The 20210-nt window shown below is 43.9% G+C and overlaps 1 protein-coding gene and 1 non-coding gene across 4 annotated transcripts in view; both read right to left on the reverse strand.

The window, feature by feature from the left end:
- Window positions 1-10272: 10272 nt before the first annotated feature.
- Window positions 10273-10435, reverse strand: LOC115870391. Its single transcript, XR_004046670.1, has one exon. It is a non-coding gene; the product is annotated as a U1 spliceosomal RNA (small nuclear RNA).
- A 1174-nt stretch (window positions 10436-11609) lies between these two features.
- The window catches only part of LOC105979779 (zinc finger protein 28 homolog), a 27326-nt gene continuing 18725 nt past the window's right edge, over window positions 11610-20210 (reverse strand). Inside the window, exons 3-6 of one of the 3 annotated variants that reach the window (XM_013008018.2) lie at window positions 16941-17104; window positions 15374-15473; window positions 14728-14823; window positions 11610-14349 (exon numbers count right to left, since the gene is read on the reverse strand). In XM_013008018.2, the coding sequence (XP_012863472.2) occupies window positions 12668-14349; window positions 14728-14823; window positions 15374-15473; window positions 16941-17104 (2042 nt within the window). In that variant the 3' untranslated portion in view covers window positions 11610-12667. The remainder of the gene's footprint in view (window positions 14350-14727; window positions 14824-15373; window positions 15474-16940; window positions 17105-20210) is intronic. The other 2 variants (XM_045292307.1, XM_045292308.1) reach the window with 2 other exon arrangements.

Raw genomic sequence — 20210 nt, forward strand, 5'->3', positions numbered from 1 at the left:
CCAGGCGCCTCCAGCCTACAACTCCCAGCGGCCTCCGCGGCAGAGGGCCTGAGGGGCGGGGTGGGTGTAGTGGAGCGGATTGGGGCGGGCGGGGGCCGGGGAGGAGGAAAATGGAAGAGGGGAGCGGGGAATAGGGTGCGACAAAGGGTGGAGAACATAGGTTCCCAAGTGTATTTGGCCTGTTATCCAATTCGTCGGCCCCCTCCCTCCCTCCCCCGGCAATGAAAAAACTTTTGTGTTGCAGCACAATCTGGGATGAACTATAAGGATTTGCTTTTTGCAGCCCGGCCCCCATCTTCCGGGAACCCCCGCTTTGGGAAACACCGGTGGAGAGGGAAGGGAGGTGGGGAGGGAAGGTAAAGACGGGGTCTCCTGGTAGTGTGAGAAATAGGTCGGAGGGATGGAAGGGGCAAGACAGTGACCAGACGTCCCGCTTTTTGGCGTTTTAAAAAAGTTCCGATTTTTGGAAAGAATGCACGACAAGTTAGGGAACGGTCTATTTGGTCCATATAGACCAAATTTTTAATCAAGAACACCCCCCACCACCATCCTCTGGTCAATAGTGTCCCGCTTTACCAATGTTAAAATCTGGTCAGGAGCAGAGAGCCTCAACTATCTCCCATGGCTGGGTGGTGGGTTTAAACTGCTCACCTTGTGGTTAGCAGCTCAAGGAGTAACCCACTACCCTACCTTGCCTGAAACCCCAAATACACGCACTCTCAGAGTCAACAGTGACCCTCTGGGGCACAGGAGAGCTGTCCCTGTGGATTTCCAAGACTGTTAAGTCTTTATAGGAACAGAAAGCCGCACCTTTCTCCTGACCAGGACCTGAAGTTCCGGCAGATTGAGAAGCAGCAATTCAATACCAATGACATCTGTTCCGACACACAGTCTCTCAACCCTGTAGGGCAGAGTAGAATCAAGGATGTCATTTTTATTTATCTGTTTGTTTGTTTTAGGGTGTAATCCTTTTAGAAGCAAGCGACCACATCTCTCTTGATGAGCAGTGGGTTTGAACCAGTGGCCTTTGGGCTCATGACCGAGTTCTTAACAGTGTGTCACTAGGACTCCACTGCAAATTGAGAAAAAAAACAAAAAACAAAACAACACATGCAAGCAAACCAAACCTGTGTTGAATAGATTCTGACTCCCAGCAACTCTGCAGGACAGAGTAGAAATGTCTTGTAGGGTTTCCAAGATGCCAGATCCTTACAGGAGCCAACTGCAGAGCAGCTGGTGGATTCCAGCCACCAGCCTTTCAGTTAGCAGTCAAGCACTGGACCACCGTGCCATGAAGGATGCTTATCCATTGAGAAATGGCCTCTAATCCCTGGCTTGACCCCAGCAGTGGGCGTGAAGGCAGAAGTGGAGCATTGGGCTCTGACTTGGGAGAGGCAGGATAGAAGTGTAGCTAGGAGCTAGAAAGAAGGTGGGAAGGGATCTGGAATCTGCCTGGTTCCCAACACGTCACTGTGCACGGATTTGCGACTGTGTGTGTGTGTATTTGTAACATCATTATGCCTGCTCATATGTCTGCTTAGGTTTTTGTGATGTGTGTCACTGATTGGATGGGACCACCCCAGACAGTCACCTTCCACCGATCCATCATTTCATCCACACTCGTGCCTTGCTGCTCCTTGAATGTGCCGGTGTTGTTCACATGCTGGAGCCTGTGCATAAACTTTCTGCATGTACAACTTCTTTTCAGCAAGGAAAGTATGACTGATTTTCCACTTTACCTAACGTTACCCTCTACCACCATGACATCCTACCTGTTACTTCATGCCTACCTGTCAGTTCTCCATCTCTGTACAGTCTTCCATCTCCTACCCTATATCCACTTTGTTTCTTCTTGCCAGACAGAGGCTTCCATCATGGACATACCTTGTGCAATCTTATCCAGGGATCTACTCCTCAAACTGAAAACACACTACCATTGTGTTAGACAGGGTTCTCTAGAGAAACAAAACCAGGACACTTATGATTACATATCTATAGATAGATAGAGATATATACAGCACAAAGAAATATAACAGCTAATTAGTCCACACAGCAATACAGAGTGCTCAGTTCAACTCACTTCCATGGAACAGTTAATATACTACAAGTCCTTCAACTCACGAGGGTTGCTGGGTCCAAGGTCAAGAGAGCAGACAACTGAGTGTTCCCTAGAGCAACGCAGGCAGCCCAGCCACAGGCAGCAAACAGCAATGCAAGACAACAGGATCCAACAGCCTCAAGCTCAAGCCATGTGCACACCAGCAGCAGCAAAGCAGGTCTGGAAGGAGCCTCAAGCTCCAGCAACATGATTCAGGGGTTGGCTGTCCCACAGAGACTGTAGCTCACAAGTCAAGGCAGAGAACTAGCTAAAGCAGCCTCACGCTGGTCCAATCATCAGAGAGCAAGAGAGAGAGACGGGAGAGGCTTGCCAAGCCATTTATCTCTTTGCCCTCGATTCAAACTGCGACTTTATCCATCCCACATGTTCCTATTGACCAGGGTGGCACAAGAAACCTTCCTACCACAGCCATCGAGTTGAGTCCAACTCGTGGTGACCCTGTAAGGGCAGGATAGAACTGCCTCTACAGGTTTCCAAGGTTGTAAATCTTCACAATAGTAGAAAGTTTCTATTCCTAGTATCTAAAATAGAATTGGGCACGTAGTGATAGATGCTCAGCAAAAAACATCATTTAGTCTAATAAAAGCAGTACTATCATTAAATGCACATCTTCTAAAAACTAAGTCAAGGCCACATGGTCAAGTCAAGGCCACGTGGTCATCTACAGACTTTGGCTGCCTCAGGTCCAAATTCCCTCAGACTTTATGGTCTCTATAATGAAACTCAAACCTTCTAACTAAAGATACTTTCCCGAAGGAACAGTATATAAATAGTAGCTCACTGTTTGCAATATTTTGTGGTTGGCTAAGTGGTATAAAAAATGATATTGACAGTCCCAGTTTAGGCTTTGGTATGTAAAAAAAATCTGAAAATCCCACTTCCATCCCCACAAGAAAAATCCTGAACAAATTGGAAATCAATGGCTTCAAAGATTCATCACAGAACTGAGGTCACAGAACGAACTGCCCATGAGACCTGGGGAAAAAAAGACAAATACAGAGATATCACAGCTGCGTCAATTTACCTGAAGTAAAAGCCAGTGGCACCACTACCTGTGTGGTAGAAAGACTTAATGCTAAATCGGACGAATTTCCAGAAGCTTAAATTGGGACCTCACGAAAGCTTCTGAGACCCCTCCCTGGAATTTATATTTAAGAACTCCACTCGGTTTTCATGAAAATCTGAGGAAAACATCTATTTCTAGAAGAAGGTGGAAAGTAACTATTCTGAATCTATCCAGGGCAGTCACCAGACCAAAAGCCTGTCCTCCAGAGGAAATGACTCATCACAGCCGAGAACTACCTCTTGACTGGTGGGGGCCTGGTGATGCAGTGGCTTAGGCACTGAGCTGCTGGGCTGCTAATTTCAAGGTCGGCATTTCAAATGCACCAACTGCTCAGTGCCTGCTCCTGGGAAGATTTAGTCTCAGAAACATTATGGAGAGGTTCTACTGTGTGGGATACAGTGAGGTTTTTCCCCAGGTTCCCCCCTCCCCATATTCATTGTCTATACACTTGGAGGCCAGCTGCATAAGGTTTATCTCCCTGAGCCATCTAGAGAAATCAGACTCTATAGTCAGTCCCACCCTACGTGGGGTCTACCCCCTGCTGATAAGGATAATGGATTGGATAGTGGATTACTCCCCTGAAGGAGAGCCCAAAGACCAGGTCAAGCCAACTCAAGGACCAAGCTTAGGCTGCCACCTTGACTCTAGGGTCCTTGTCACATGTATGCCCCCAGTGCCTCCCCTTCCTATTGTGTATACACCCCTATCTCGTCCCCCTCCTATTGCATGTATACCTACGGTACAACCCCTTCCCGTTACGATGTATATAAGCCATGATTGGAAATATATTCTCTCTCTGCGCGACCTGGCTGCTGAGATCATGGCTGTCCAGGAGGTGAGCAATTGCATGCCTTATATTGTCTGATATCTCTTTAATTTTACCCCTCGATTACACAACTGCCCCTTGGACCTGTTCAATTGTGGGGATAGTACCCCACACTACTGTGCCCTTTTAGGGTCACTGTGAATTAGAATCAACCTGATGGCAATTGGTTTGATCTGGGTTTTAGTATCTGACCGGAGGGAGGGTGATTGACAGCTCCAGTCCTCTATAGTGTTCCTGACTCACATCCGGGCAGGGCAATGAATGCTCAGAAGCACATGTGAGATCACAGGTCAGGGGCTCAGATCCACAATGAGCCTGAGATTCCGTCATAAGACTATAGAATGCTTGGCAGCTCCCGGGAAAGGTCTTCTTGGCACCTTGGAGGAAGGCAATCTACTTCCAAAAAGGCCGCCACTGAACACTCTATGAAGCACAATTCTACTGACTTACTCGGGGCGTCATGAGATGATCTGATGGCGACCGGAAACAGATTGAGTGGAACCACACTTAAGAAACCTAACTACGGAGCCTCATCAGAACCTACTGCTAGTTAGATGACAAAATTCTTGAATTCCCAAAGGACTAATGGACCACACTCATGTGAGCCTCCACTACCCTAAGACCAGAACTAGATGGTGTCCAGCTACCAGTGCCGACCACTCTGATCAGGATCACAGGAGAATGTGCTAGACAGGGAAGGAGAGAAAAATGTAAGAAAAAAATGTAAAAATCCTAAAAGACCTGACTTACTAGTCTGCTAGAGACTGATGACACAAACTGTGACTTAGAGACGCCCTTCAAATTTGACTCATAGCAACCCTAGGACAAAGTAGACGTGCCCCATGCCTGTAATCTTTGTGAAGGCAGATGCCCATTGTCTCCTCCTGGGGAGCGGCTGGGGAGTTCAAGCCGCTACCTTTTGGGCTAACAGCTGAGTGTTTAATCACAGCATTGCTAGAGCTCCTTAACTATGATGGGCGGCTTCAAAGACAATGAAATGACACTTCTGATGTTACACTGCTAAAAGAATGCCGTTTCTATCTTGGGCACACTCTTTCTCACTCCCTCTTTCAGGGAAGACAATTCTGAGCAAGTCCCACATGGAAAAGAACTGATGGGTCCAGTCACAAGTCAGAGAATGTGAGGTCTATCAACATTTGTATTTGAGGGCTTGGAAGCTAATTCTTCCACAACTAAACCTTCACATGACATCAACACCTTAATTGCAACCTTATGAAAGACCTTAAGCCAGAGGTCTCAAGCTAAATGATACCCGGATTCCTTACCTGAAGAAACAGTCAGAGAATGTTTGACGTCACCACATTTTGGAGCACTTTGTTCCACCACAGATAACACACTACCACAGGTTTCACTCTAGGTCTTTGCGATTTAGGAATTCTAGCGACAGTGAAAAAGCCCACACTGAGTAGGATTAGAAGTCACTACCATTAAAACCCAAGCGTTATTATTTTCAACATTCCCGCAGTGTATGTTTATTTCTCATTCACATAATTGCTGAAGCTCCTGGTGCTTGCAGACATATTGCTCTATGAATCTAAGCTCCTCCATTTGCATTTTCCCCACCCCATATGACCACAATGGTTCTCCTGGAAGCTGGACAGTGCACCCTCTTCTGAAAAACTGACTCCCAGGGACATGTATCACTTCTGTTCACAGCGCACTGAAGACAGTTAGTCTAACAATTGAATGGAGCTTGTGTTCGGGCAGCCACGCACCAGTCAATTCCAGACAAAAGAAAAGTAACCTCATATTTTTTGGTGAGCAGCCCATCCTAGCATTAACTACTACATACCCAGGACCTGGGAAAACAACCACATCGGGTTTGTAGTCATGCTGAACCTACTGTCAACCACACCCAGTTGAAAATGCCATCACATATTGGGTATACACTTAATTCTAGCGCCAATCCAAGAACAATTACAGCATGGCCTTACTTGATTTTGCCTTCACGAAGAGACATAGCAAAGTGTGGCAGAGAAAGTAGGTGGTTCCTGGCTCTCAGAATAGTGCCTGCGGTCTTAAAGGCTTGTTTTCAAACAAGCAGCCCTCTAAGTGTGGTGTCAACTAAGTCCACATGGAAGAAGCATCCCAGCCTGTGTGATCCAAAAGCTGAACTAATAAAATCCAAATTCGAAGGAGGGAATTGTATCCGAGCCTAAAGTGTGAACACCTGGTTTGCAGAAGGGTATGGATGATGGTGGAATCCGAACATCCATTTGCAGGGTCTACACATAGGTTGAGCCACCAGTGACTCCCCTCTGACCACAGAACAGAGATGTGAATAGCCTTGCCATCATGCAGAGTGCATTGGCAAGGGAATGATTACTGCAGACGGAGTAAGGTTAAAATGCAACACCTTATCATTTGACCTCACTTTTGACCTATTTAAAATTTTTCTTTTTCATATTTTCTGCTTTCTTTTCGACTGATGTTTTGCTCTGATTTACTTTGTTGTGGCAGTTATATAACTTCATGTCAACTTGGTAACTATAGTGCAGGGGTGGAGTCTAGCCTGTCAATCAGGTTACAGGTACCTTCTGATGGCACCTCCTGGTGGGCGTGGTCTTCTAATGAGGATCCTGGAATGTCCTCTCTCCCTTGGCCTTCACCTTCCAGCTATGGAGTCACTAAGAGAGCTGCCAGAGCCACCACCATTGGATCCACGGGACTTTGCACCCAACAGCCAGTGATGTCCCTGCATTCTGTATCATTGCATGTGGTTTCTTCAGTCTGAAGAGGGACTTGTGGACTAGTATCTGGGGTAGTTACATAAGCTATTGTTAATTTGAGACTTAGGAGTGAAGGGGTGGAGTTTGGCCTGTCAATCAGGTCACAGCTTGATGACCTCATTGGATGCACTAAGGAGATAAATAGTTCATTGGAGGCAGGACATGTGTTCACTCCCTGTGAGACATTTCTGATGAAACCACATAAAACTACCCTGATGCAGCCAGTCCTGGGAACTGGATGAGCCATGTGGAGACCCCTGCCAGCGCTGAGATGCTTACAATGCCACTGGATCCACAGACTTCCCACCCACTGGTCTGTGAGCTTCCTGAATTTGGTGTCATTGCATGTGTTTCATGACTTTTAATTGCACACTGTTATGCAATCTTTTCAGCACCTCTAAATAGAAAGCTTGATTAATAGTCTGACCTAGTGAAACAAACCCTAAATGCACTACAGTCAACATTTTCATCCATTTGGGAAGTTGACAGACGTCCAGAACAAGGTTTGTCATCAATCAACATTTCACCTTTTTTGAAATGAAAAACTTGTACACTTGAGTTTTTTCCCTAACACTGTCCTTTTAAGCTGTATTCAACATCACAAGTTTCAGCAGCATTTTACCCAAACAGGAAACAAAATTTCACAGCCACACACTGTTACTTAAAGGGGGCAGTTTCTACTCAGTTCTACAAGGTTGCTGTGAGAAGGAAATTACATCATAGCAGTGAGTTTGGTTTGAGTTTTTTGTTTGATTTTTAACAATTAAATCATCGTGTTTCATTAGCAAGAAGCAAATACACTTTTGAAGCTAGCATTCCTCATTGCCTTTCCATTGTGTGTGTGTGTGTGTGTGTGTGTTGAGAAAGCTATCACATGCACAAAGAATTTGATTCTGCTATAAAAGACATAGCTTCCCTAGTACAAAACACGAGTAGGAGTTTGCCTACTTTGGGATCTACTTGTATGTCACTTAAATAGCAATCCTTAGTACTTGGCTTCTCTGTGGTCAAATAACCATTTTCTGGTAAAATTTCTGTATTAGGTAGATTTACTAGCTTGAGAATACAAGAACCTGACTCAACGTCAAATTAGAAGTTAAGCATTGGAAGAATGTTGGGTAACTCAAGACCTAGGGAAGAGTGGAATATAAGAAAACAAGGACAATTCAAATGGGTCACAGGGAAAGGTAGAAGTGTACAGTACCTTAGCGGTCGGACACTAGCTCAATGCCAACTATGGGCATACCTCAGAGATATTAATACTCTGATTTCAGATCCCAATAAAGTGAGTCGCACAAATTGCTTGGTTCCCCTTGCATCTAAAATGTTATGTTTAATCCAGGACGGATGAGCCCTATAGGACCAGTGGTGTGAGTGGCAAAACAGGGAGGGTAAAGGGAGAATGGGTAGGAAAGAGGGAACCGATTACATGGAACTGTGTGTGACCTCCTCCCTGGGGGGCAGACAACCGAAAAGTGGATGAAGGGAGACGTCGGACTGGGCAAGATATGACATAATACACATTTATAAACTATCAAGGGCTCATGCGGGAGGGGTGAGCGGGGAGGGAGGGGAAAAATGAGGACCTAATGTCGGGGGTTTAAATGGAGAGAAAATGTTTTGAGAAACTATGTACAAATGCGCTATACACAATTGATGTGTGTATGGATTGGGATAACAGTTGTATGAGCCCCTAATAAAATGTTAAAAAAGAAAAAAAAAAAGAAAAGAAAATATACCAAAACCTTAAAAAAAAAAAAAGTTATGTTTATACTATACTGCAGTCTATTAAGTGTGAGATAACACTACATTCTGAGTCTTCATGGGTTGGAATGAAATCGGCAGCCCCTAACGGCATTATGAAAAGCACGAAGTATTTTGAGAATGACAAAAATCTGGTGCAAAGGCACGAACTAAGCACACGCTGTTGGGAAAAAAGGGCAGCACAGGAGTTCTGCTCCACGCCGAGTTGCCACAAGCATTCCATTTGAAAAAACAGTAGGGTGTGGGGGTGAGGGTGGGAAGGACTACTGTGAAGCACAGCGAAGTGAAGTGCAGTAAGACAAGGGGTGCCGGGCCTTCTGTCCTGGAGTGACATATTAAAGCTAGCACAAGAAGGATCCCAGCCAAACAAGTGGGTCCCGATGGAAAGAAACCATCCTTTATGGACATACCGGTTCACAGAGCCCAATACTGGCCTTGCTCCTGTACTCCTGTCAAATGACAAGGAATGACAAATCTGATTGGGTCAACTGACCTAAATACGACTGGCAACAGTACAGCAATATTGGATGAAAGTGCTCAGAAAGAGCTATGTGTACCTACTGACAAAAACATTTCTACATGCATAATACGTGTATACTCAATACTAACTTTGCTTTATGAGTACCAGATTAAGTACGTTTCATTCAATATATTGTGCACGCCTCTCCATGGAATTGAGCAATGTCTCCTCTTTACTGTACTTTATGGACAGCTCCCATGGAATTAGGCAATGTATCCCTTTTTACGGTACACTATTGAATAAGCACCATTTGATCAAGCTGTTTGACTGGACACTAAATCCTCTTTGTTGCTGCTAAAACAATTTTGAAATAGGCATTGCTGTGGGGGAAACCAGCCCCTCACAACTACATCACGGGTCTGATAGGTGCAATTGAACTGTTGAGATATATAAAGATTATAGCAAAGTCATAGAGAGTAAGAGACGGTAAAATAGTCAGACACATTTCAGGGTAGCATGCTCACCTCCTGAACAACCATGATCTCACCAGCCAGGTCCGCACACAGCGCAGGGAAAGAGGACAGGAGAGTTTATTTTTAACCAAGGCTTATATATCTTTGGGGGTGTGATTACAGGTAACCATATGAATATCAGGAAGGGACTGTACAATAGGCATACGTGTAACAGGAAGGGGATGAGCTAGGGGTGTACATGCAACAGGAAGGGGAGGGGTTAGGGGTACACATGTGACAAGATGGACCCTAGACTCAATATGGCAGCCTAACCTTGGTCACCCTTGAGTGGGCTTGACCTCCCTGGGCTCTCCTTAGGGGAAACAATCTACTACTATCCTTATCAGAAGGGAGTGGGCCCTACTTAGGGTGGGACAGACTGATAGTCTGATTGCTCTAGATGGCTGATAACCCTTAGGGAGTATAACCTCTGACCTGCTTTCTTTGACCTCCAAGTGTACGGTGGTTTGCCATGTGTAGCAAGCAGCATCTTAGGTTTGGCATATACTTGGGGAGACAACTTGGGAAAAATCCCATACATTGCTATTAAAACAATTCTGAAATAAGTATTATTGATATCAATTTATTCCAATGAGACAAAATTCCTACATTCAGATTTAAGGTTTCAAAAGAAACCCATATTGATAATACGATACCATAGTGTTAACCCCAAAAGATAGGAGGCAAATTTACACTGCTGCTGAATAAATGCATTTCCCCATATGATAATAGTCCTGGATATTATCAAGATTTTAGATTTACACTTTTTTTTCCCTAGGGGAGAGCGAGAACGCAGTCCCCCACTACCACAAATGACGCAGTCGAGTTTCCCACATTTGGGGAAATCGCCGGGGTCAGCACATCAGAGTGCACTGGATAAGCCTCACCCTGGGAAAACCACCTTCGTGATCATGGTACCTCCCCTGCCAGGTAAGTATGACTTAGACTTCTAATGAAGGAAAGGCTTTAATTTACACTTTCCTTCTCAGTGATGTTAACTTCCCAGATTTTACAGATAATCTTTACACAGGCCAACTTGTTCTCTTCCTTTATGGAGTTTTAGGAATCCATGCTCTGCTCACTAAAGCTTTCCTCTTTTCTGTTTGCCTCTAACATTTAATTATTTCATACAGTTGTTAAATGAAATTGCTCTATATTGCTCTGCAATGGCAAGAAGAATGACCAATTCTCAAAATATAATTTCCTCAATATCACGAGACTAGTTTCATTATATAGTAAAATCTCACGTGCAAAGAATGTATTTCAAAAATTTCATTATTCTTGTTTAATTACTTCTCCTCATACTGTTTCAAGTAAAATGGTTGCGGTAAATCTACCCTACCGAGGCTGTTTGAAAATACAATTTACAAACATTTTAACAGTGCCAAATCATCCAGAAAAGTCAATTTTCATCTAGAAAAATGTCCTACTTTTCATTTACATACAGTTCTTCTTTATCCTCAGGAGACACATTTCAAAACTGCCAGTGGATGCTTGAGACTAGACAGTAGCAAACCCTACATAGACTATTTTTCCCCCCTATATATACATGCGTACTCAGGGCACACCAGGCGAGCAGCATTAACCCATCAGATGCTGGCAAGGTGCAGCACAACTGCCCATCCAACCATATTTTCCAGGCTTGTATCCAGAGGAGAAGCCAGCCAGCTCTGGTGTGGAGCTCTTAAGATGGTGCGAGATGTCAGCACACTACTCAGAACAGCACACAACTGAAATACCCCTGTTTTCAGATTATGGCTGACCGCAGGTTACTGAAACAGCAGAAAACACAACCAAGGATGGGAGGGGCTGGCCTATCTTTTATATTTTCCACTATAGCTTAATAATTCGCATTCACCTGCATTCATCGATAAATTGCTTGACTTTGTGCTTTCTTGTTTTAGATATCGTAGTTGCTGTTCCTTCATAAAAATAATTAGAACTTCTTGAATATTTTTCTCTGCTCTACAACAGTGGTCTGCAAAATTTTTCTGTAAAAGGACAGATAATGAATAGGTGAATGAGGCTTTGAGAGTGTCTGTCACAGCTACCAACTCTGCTGTTGTAACCTTCTGAAAGCAGCCACGCTCAATGTGTGAACAAATGAATGTGCATGTTCCAGGAAATAATTTTATTTAGGACACTGAAACATTACAGACTTTCCATGTTGTCCTAGATACTATTTTTCCACTTTTATCAAACACTTAAGAATATTAAGAAAACTATTCTTAGTTTATGGATCATACAAACACCAACTACCATTTGTCATCAGATCAAGTTTGACTCATGGTGACCGTGTGTGCCAAAATAGAACTGTGCTTCTCAGGGTGTTCAGTGGTTGATTTTTATAGGTGTGTTATCAGGCCTTTCTCCCTACGTGCCTCTGGATGGACCTTCAACTTTCAGTTAGCTGAGTGCATTAACTGTATCTGTACGACCCAGGGACTCCCATTCGAAAACAGCACATGGAAATTTGGCCATAAGTCTTAATTTGCTGAACTCTGCTCTATATGAGTTTACATTTGAATTAAGGACTTAATTGATTCTTAAAAGTTCAACTTAAACCTATGTGACTTTAAACAGAAAAGGTTCTGTTATTTTTTATTGGGGAACATGTCAGTACATTTGACTCTATGCACATTCATTTTGGAGTTTTCTGATTTCTTTCGTTCTTTTGTTCAAGGTAGTCCCCCTGACCCATATTATTGTCAGCCATACAGTAAGGTTGAATCAGCTAACAGGTCACAGCACCTTATGTTTAGAAAGCCACAGTGCTAAATGAACATTGTAGAACCAAGTTTCAAAACCACAGAGGCTAAACCTCACTAATTCATCTCAAGAACTCCTGGTTCCATAGTCTGAGTTCTCCTAGCCTTGTTTTAGGCATCGATATTCAGAGCAGTCTATGTTCATTCTACTGTGTCCTAAAATGATGTTGCTAAAAGCACTAACATTGTTGAACAGCTAGCATGGCCCAGACACTTTGCTAAGCAGATGGAATGCATTAACCAACAAGCTCAGTGCAAATTTTACACGAGTCAAAGAATTACCCTAAAAACCACTCTGGTTGTAAAGTGAAGAATAAGTTTCTAAGAGACAAAAACAAAAGTGGAGAGACATCAGTTTTTAAACTATTGACGTAATCGAGGTGCAGTGGTGATGTCTTGAGATTAAGGTGATGACAGAGAGGATGGGTTCCAGAGAAATTTGGGAAACAGATCCACGGGATTTGAAGAGGGAGGGCGTGTGGATGACTCTCCAGAAAGAATTCTCTGGTGACGAGCAAAGGGTGAAGTCTGCCTAAAGACTTTCTTACTTCGCTTATAGTTATAGGACCTCTCTCCAGTATGAACCCTTTTGTGCTGATTCAGGTGTCCAATTTGGATAAAGGTTTTTCTGCATTCTTTACATTCATATGGTTTCTTTCCCGAATGAATTCTCTGGTGAACACTAAGGGATTGACGATGGCTAAAGGCTTTGCCACACACACTGCATTCATAAGGTTTCTCTCCAGTGTGACTTCTTTGATGACAAATCAGGGACGACTTTGTCTTGAATGCCTTCCCACACTCAATGCATTCATAAGGTCTCTGGCCAGTGTGAAGTCGCTGATGTTGAGTACAGGACGAATTGTCACCAAAGGCCTTCCCACATTCAGTACACTTATAGGGCTTCTCTCCGGTATGAACCCGCTGGTGTTGAATAAGGTGTGTGGTCTGGCTGAAGGCTTTGCCGCATTCCTTACACTCATAGGGTTTCTCTCCTGTGTGGACTTTCTGATGCTGGGCAAGGTGAGCCTTCTGGGTGAAGGCTTTACTGCACACCTTACACCCATAGGGTTTCTCTCCGGTATGAATTCGCTGGTGAGTAGCAAGCTGTGAGCTGATGCTGAAGGATTTCCCACATTCTCCGCATTCAAAAGGCTTCTCTCCAGTGTGAATCCTCAAATGACTAGCAAGGTGTATATTCTGCCGAAACGCTTTCCCACATTCTTTACACTGAAAAGGCTTTTCTCCAGAATGCACTCTTTGATGTTGTGTGAGGGATGCATGGTGGCTGAAGGCTTTCCTACAAACGTCACATTCATAGGGTTTTTCTCCAGTATGGATCCTTTGATGCACAGTAAGGGATGAGCCATACCTAAAGGATTTGTCACACACATCACACTTATAAGGTTTTTCTCCAGTATGAATCCTTCTATGCTGACTAAGTCCTATGTGATCACTGAAGGCTTTGCCACAGTCAATGCAATCAAAAGGTTTCTCCCCAGTATGGTAATACCTCCAGTGTCGGATAAGGGATGTGTTCTGTATGAAGGCTTTCCCACATTCGATACATTCATAGGGCTTATTGCCAGTGTGACACCTCTGATGTCGTGCAAAGGATGAGCCGTCACTGAAGGCTTTCCCACATTGGTTACACTTATAGGGTTTCTCTCCAGTATGAATTCTCTGATGAACTGTAAGGGATGAACTCTGCGTGAAAGTTTTCTTGCATTCATTACATTTGAAAAGTTTTTTCCCTGCATAGATTCCTGGGTGCTTAACTACCACTGAGTTTTTTGAGAGCTCTTTCTTAAGTGAATCAAGATTATGTGCCCTATCTTCTGAACCATCCAGATGGGACCATCCTCCAGATTTTGTATGTGTCTGGTCTCCATCTTTAGAAAGGGTTTTGTTGTATGTAATCAGCTCTTGCTGGAACTGTGCCTCCTGAAATAAGCTACCAGTATTCCACTGTCCTCTGAAAATGGAACATCCAAGGTTACGGTTTGAAATTCTGTCTGCTACTATTTCATCATATGTGTATTGCCTCGAAAAGAATTTCCGGGTCTCACCTACAGAATGCTGGCCTGAAAGATAACAAGGAAATTAATACTTTGTTTTTTTATGTGCTATAATGAAGAAATCACTTAAAAGGAAGGTTGGTGAATGAAAATGCTTATTATACGACATACAGAAGGCAGTGATTACAATTAGACTTAACTACAATGTATGTAAGATGACCCAATGGGAGGATTCATACACAAATTTATGTGACTTACCACTAAGAGCAAAAGCAAAGGAGGAAAAAAAGATGCTTTAGAATCCCAGACTAGACTTCAAACTTCTAACCACATCTAGGGGAGTTGGTAAAAGTTGTCTACTCTATACATTAGTGAGAATTTAGCCTCTGAAAAAAGCTTCACTCTATTCTCATGGCTTTTCATATCACATTCTCCAGCACTCACCTGAGAACAGGCCTCTTGTCAGCTCTCTCTTCACCATCCAGGGCTCTGTTCCTTGATCCAATAAGGAGACGAAATGTGGCTTACACACATTATGTCCTGTGTAGATGAAAAGAGATGGTATGTGATCATATTATTAGCATTCTAAATTGATAACTAGTTCCTGGATTTTAGAAGGAAAGTGGTATCACAGATAAGCAGAGAGAAGAGTAAGGGATAGCTGAAAGACATGAATGATGACGCTTCAAGAATAACAAAATTAACCAGTATTGATTGCTGTGGCACTAACTCTTACTCATAGCAACGCAAGGGTATATAGAATAGAAATGTGCTCCATTGGATTTTCAATAGCTAATTTTTCAGAAATAGATTTCCAGGCATTTGTGCTGAGGCAGCACTGGGTAGATGTGACCATCTAACCAGAGTCTTAGCAGCTGATGTGTTAATTATCTGGAACTCTATAACAGAGTAACTAACTTTCGGCACTACAAATGTTAAACTCTTTCCTTGGAAATTGGGAGTACAAATTAAGCCTCGTACTTCAGAAGATAGATCCTCAATTTTTTCATCCACCCCCCCCCCAATAATTAAATAGGAAAATGGGGGTCCCTGAATGAACATTTAGATTTGGGAGTCGTCAGGTCCTTACCTATTGACCCTAGGTTACCATGGTTCTCCCACATCGCATTCCTACAGAAATCCTTCTGCTGGGAGAAGTCTACAGTCACATTTTTGATAGTCACCAGGCCCTGAAAGAGAGCAGACACAATTTTGATCACACCTTGCTCATGAACCCAAATTGCTCTATAGGAACAGGCTATGTCCACAGGCTGTGACTAAGCTTATGGGACAATCGACCAATCATCCCAGCGTGATGAGTAGTTTCTGGCATCTTAAAAGTTTATGAGCAGCCATCTAAGATACCACTATTGGTCTCTAGTCATCTGCAGCAAAAAAGAATCAGAGAAAAGACACAGACTGCAGGATTAACTTCTCGGTGAAAGAGTTAGATGAACATTCCAGTAGCATGAACATTGATTAAGAATATGGCAGCTAAATCCTGACAGAGAGAGAGAATGATAGGACAAACCTCATACTCTTCAATAATCCAGAATTACTGGTCCATTGAGGCTAGAGGAGTGCCCAAGACTACTGTTCTGAGATACTCCTCAAGCCTTACACTGAAGCACTCTTCAAACTAAGTAGCAGTTTAGCTTAAAAAGTAGATTGCTAGGCTTGAATATTAGTCCTTTTTGAAAATGGTATAAGACCAAATGGACAATATTTATTTGAAAGCACAGATAAGAAAGTTAAGAGGACAGGTAAGAAACAACTAGAGGAGAAATGAAGAGAATGCTGGCACAATGTAAAGAAGGCAATCAATGGGACATTCATAATTTCCAGAGGTTGTCAAAGGGAGTGAGATTCGCTATATAAATTTCACCGAAAATAGGAGAATATACTTAAAACAAACAAACCTTGAAACGTAGGTTCCTAAGTAATCCTAGTGGCAACATGACTGGGCCGAGTTAAGTTTTATGCGGGATGGGGTTGAAGAGAGAGAAACAGAAGAAATCACTTCTGCTATGAAGAATAAAATTCTGGGGAGAATTAAATTACACACAAGATGGATTTGTAATGCTAACTGGAGAAGCCCTAGTGGGACAGTGGATTACACGTCAGGCTGTAAACTTCAAGGTGAGCAGTATGAAACCACCAGCCACTCCAGAGGAGAAAGAAGAGGCTTTCTACTTAGGTAAAGCGTTAGAGTCACAACCCCACCGGGAAAGTTCTGCCCTGTCCTACAGAGTCACCATGAGTTGGAATCGACAAAATGACTGGGTTTCGTTTGGGTGGGTTAGAATGATGACTGGAGGCTTTCTAAGATTCAATAGGCACTCACCACCCCATCAGTGCTTTTCTCTCAGGTAAAATCTGATCAAGAAGAAGGGTTGAGGTTTTGCTCAAATTTCTCACATTAATTACATTACAGGGCTTTGTGACCAGCACAGACTGACCTGTGATTCTTTTTAGTGGTTGTGTTATGTTTCCCCCCTGTGCATTAACATTATGGACTCTTTCACCGAGGGCATCATCTGTCCTAGTGCACTGTGCATGTCTCCTGTACTTCTTGCAGTTGTGAGTGAGACTCTTTGCTCAAGAAAACGTTTCTTTATGAAGATGTTCTCTGGCCTAAGGTTTATTCCCCAACTTACCGGCTGTCTCACAACCAGAGCACTGGAATTCCAGTTTCCCCTTACTATGGAGCGCTCTAAGCTACAGTTGGGAAGTCTCTCGATGATCAATGCCTGGGATAACTGCTCTCCACAAAAGTCCTCCTTTGCAGGTGACTCCTTGGTCTCCTGCAGAAGCTTCCAGTCTGAAAGATATTAAGAAAGGCAAACATTTTCTTTATGATGTATTGTTGTTTCTGCCGGCCATAGTTAATGCCAACTGATGGTTGCCCCATTTAACAAAGAGGAACCCCATCGAGTTTTCACGGCAATAATGTCTACCGGAGCAGATTGACAGGTGTTTTTCTTGTGGAAGTGCTGGGTAAGTTCAAACTACTGGGCGCTTAACTGTTGAACCACTAAGGCTCCTTTTATTATGCACTAATGTCAAGAAACCTTCCAAAACGTTTGCGATTGAGTGCAAAAAGTACACAACGTTGGGAATTCTCTTAAATGACAGACAATGTTCAGTCAACCTGAAATTCCTAAAACAAAACCTTAATAGGTCAAGCAGGAATTTACTTATTAAGTAAACTGCTGACCTCAAGGCATTTGGTAAGGCAGTGTAAATATAACTCAAGGTACTGTCGAATAGAGAGCTCAGAACTTTCTCTTTTTAATATTTGGAGAGGATCAAGGACTCAAATAAATCCCCAGGTGAAGCAACACATTTGTGCCTGACTACTAACCGAAATGTCAGAGGCCGGGCACACCCGGCAGCAATGTGGAAGACAGCCTGGTGGTCTGCTTCCACAGAGATCCCGGCCCGAAGGTCCTGGACACAGAGGAGCTCAGGAGAATGGAGGAGATGGTGAAAGAAACGAGCTGAACAGCCCAAACAGGAGAACATGTGGAGCGTATCTCAAACGGGAGGAATTAAAAACAAATCCAAAGTCTCAAGTTACAATATTGCAGGAGTTGTGTGAGTAAAATATTGAATGATGTAGCAGACGTCAAAAGGTGGAGCACACAGGCACTCTACCAAAAGCAATTGGTGATGTTCAACCATCCCAAGAAGTAGGATATTGTGGGAAGCAGAACCAGAAAGAGAGGGTATGCGGACAAACTCTCCACATTCATCCGTTAAGGAGTCTGGGAGGCCAAGGCTTCCGTGGAGGGAACCTTCACGTTCGTGGTTTAGAGATGCGTCCCACTCACATCCTCCTAAGGAAAAGTTATTCCCCACGATGTTCCCTCATAACAATGCCAAATCTAAGGCGCTGCTTGCAAACACATGGTCACTGACTGTACATTTTGAGGTCAACTGCTTGAAAGCTATCTGTCTGAAGGTAGGCAGCCATCTAAGGCAACCAGACCCTGCTGTCTGTTACCACCGTATGTAGGATCCATTCCTTTCCGATGAGGACAATGGACGGTCCCTGCAGGAGCCCGAAGACACCCTGGGTCAAGCCAACTCAGATGGCCAAGGGTCCACTGCCATCTTGATTCTAGAGCCCACCCATTTGTTACATTTGTGCCTTCCTGTGACATGTGTGCCCCTAATGCCTCCCCTTCCTACTGCTGCACACCCCTAGCTCGTCCCCCTCCTGTCGTGTGTATGTCTATTGTACAATCTCTTCCTGTTACATATGTGCTTACTGTGGCCTGAGTGCCCCAGATTATATACACTCCTGAGATTACATTACTCCCTCTCTCTATGCAGACCTGGCTCCTGAAGGCATGACGGAGAGGTGAGCACTTGTATGCTTTATCTTGTCCGATATCTCTTTAATTTACCCCTCAATTATACAACCACCCCTGGGACCTATTCAGTTGTGACCTATTCAGTGGTGGGGAGGCTGGTCCCCCACAGTACATGATCAAGAATCAGTGGTATTAAAAAAACAAAACAAACAAACAAAAAGAATCAATGGTATTGATGGAAGAAGCCCAAGCTGCACTGAGGGCATTAGCCAAAAACAAGGCTCCAGGAATGTACTGAACACCAATGTCAACAACTGTATGCAGCAGTGGAAGCAAGCACTGGTCCCCGCCATGAAATCTGGAAGGCAGCCACCTGGTCACCTGACTACAAGAGATCCATGTTTGTGCCCATGCCGAAGAAAGGTGCCCCAACGCAATATGGAAATTATCTAAAAACAGCATCCACAGCACACTGAAGTAAAATGTACTGAAGATAATTCAAAAACGGTTGTAGAAGTTTCCTGATTTTATAACTATAGGGAGTTGCCAGAAATTCAAGCTGGATTTAGATGAGAACGTGGCATGAGGGATATCGCTGCTGATGTCCTATGGATCTTGACTAAAAGCAGAGAATCCAGAAACATGTTTATTTTTTTTATTGACTATGTGAAGGCATTGAGCAGTGTAGATCATAACACACTATGAATCACATCGAAGGAGAATGAGATGAGAGAAAATAGAATGAGAATTCCTGAACACTTCATTGTACTCATGAAAAATCTTTACATAGGGGGAGCCAGCGGAGGGGTCTGAGGGCCTGCCCCCAATCCCAACTATGTGGATGCACCCCTTCCCCCAGAAGAATTTACCTTAGAGGACAGCACTGAAGCTGCAGCTCGGGGAGAGGGTCATGTCTGATCAGAGCACACAGGAGCAAATGAAGGGGGGAGGAAGAGAGAGTGGAGCACGTCCTGGACCACCAACCCTTGAGGATGATATCCCCGCTCAGAGCAGCCAGTGCACAGAGAGCACCATATGGCCGGCCCCACTATGAGACAGACATCCTTCGCTGACCCCTGGCCCTACGGGGGACATCACTGGAGACAGTGTTGGAATTGGCCTGGTATTACCCCGCCATACCGAGGCAAAACACTTAGGGCATGCTGCAGAGCAGCTTGGGGAGCAGAGCAGGGAGGTCCTGAGGGAGTGTCAAGGACAGCCTTTGGGGCCAGGGCGTGGCACCCCATCATACTTGACTGGAGGACCCGCCTAGAGGTAAAAAAACAGACCTTGAACTATTTACAGGTTTTTCTTTTTTTAATCTATTTATTTATTTTTTCGTCATTAGTTTTTTGTTGTTGTCATTTTCTTTTGTCGCTTGGATTTGCTATGTCTTCTTTTGTGCATACTATTATCTCTGCAGGTCTATCTAGATAAGACAGGCCGGATGAACAGTCTGGAGGAGAAAACAATGGGACCGATGGTTCTTGGGGACATGGGAGAGGGGAAGGGGAGGAGAAGGAGGTGGTATTGACTAACCCAGGGACAAGGGAACAAGTGATCCAAAATTAGTGGCAAGGAGGGTGTGAGAGGCCTGGTCAGGATTGA

The sequence above is a fragment of the Echinops telfairi genome, unplaced genomic scaffold, assembly GCF_000313985.2.
Source record: "Echinops telfairi isolate 266 unplaced genomic scaffold, ASM31398v2 ScPeMD7_655;HRSCAF=1070, whole genome shotgun sequence".
Taxonomy (NCBI): Eukaryota; Metazoa; Chordata; class Mammalia; order Afrosoricida; family Tenrecidae; genus Echinops; species Echinops telfairi.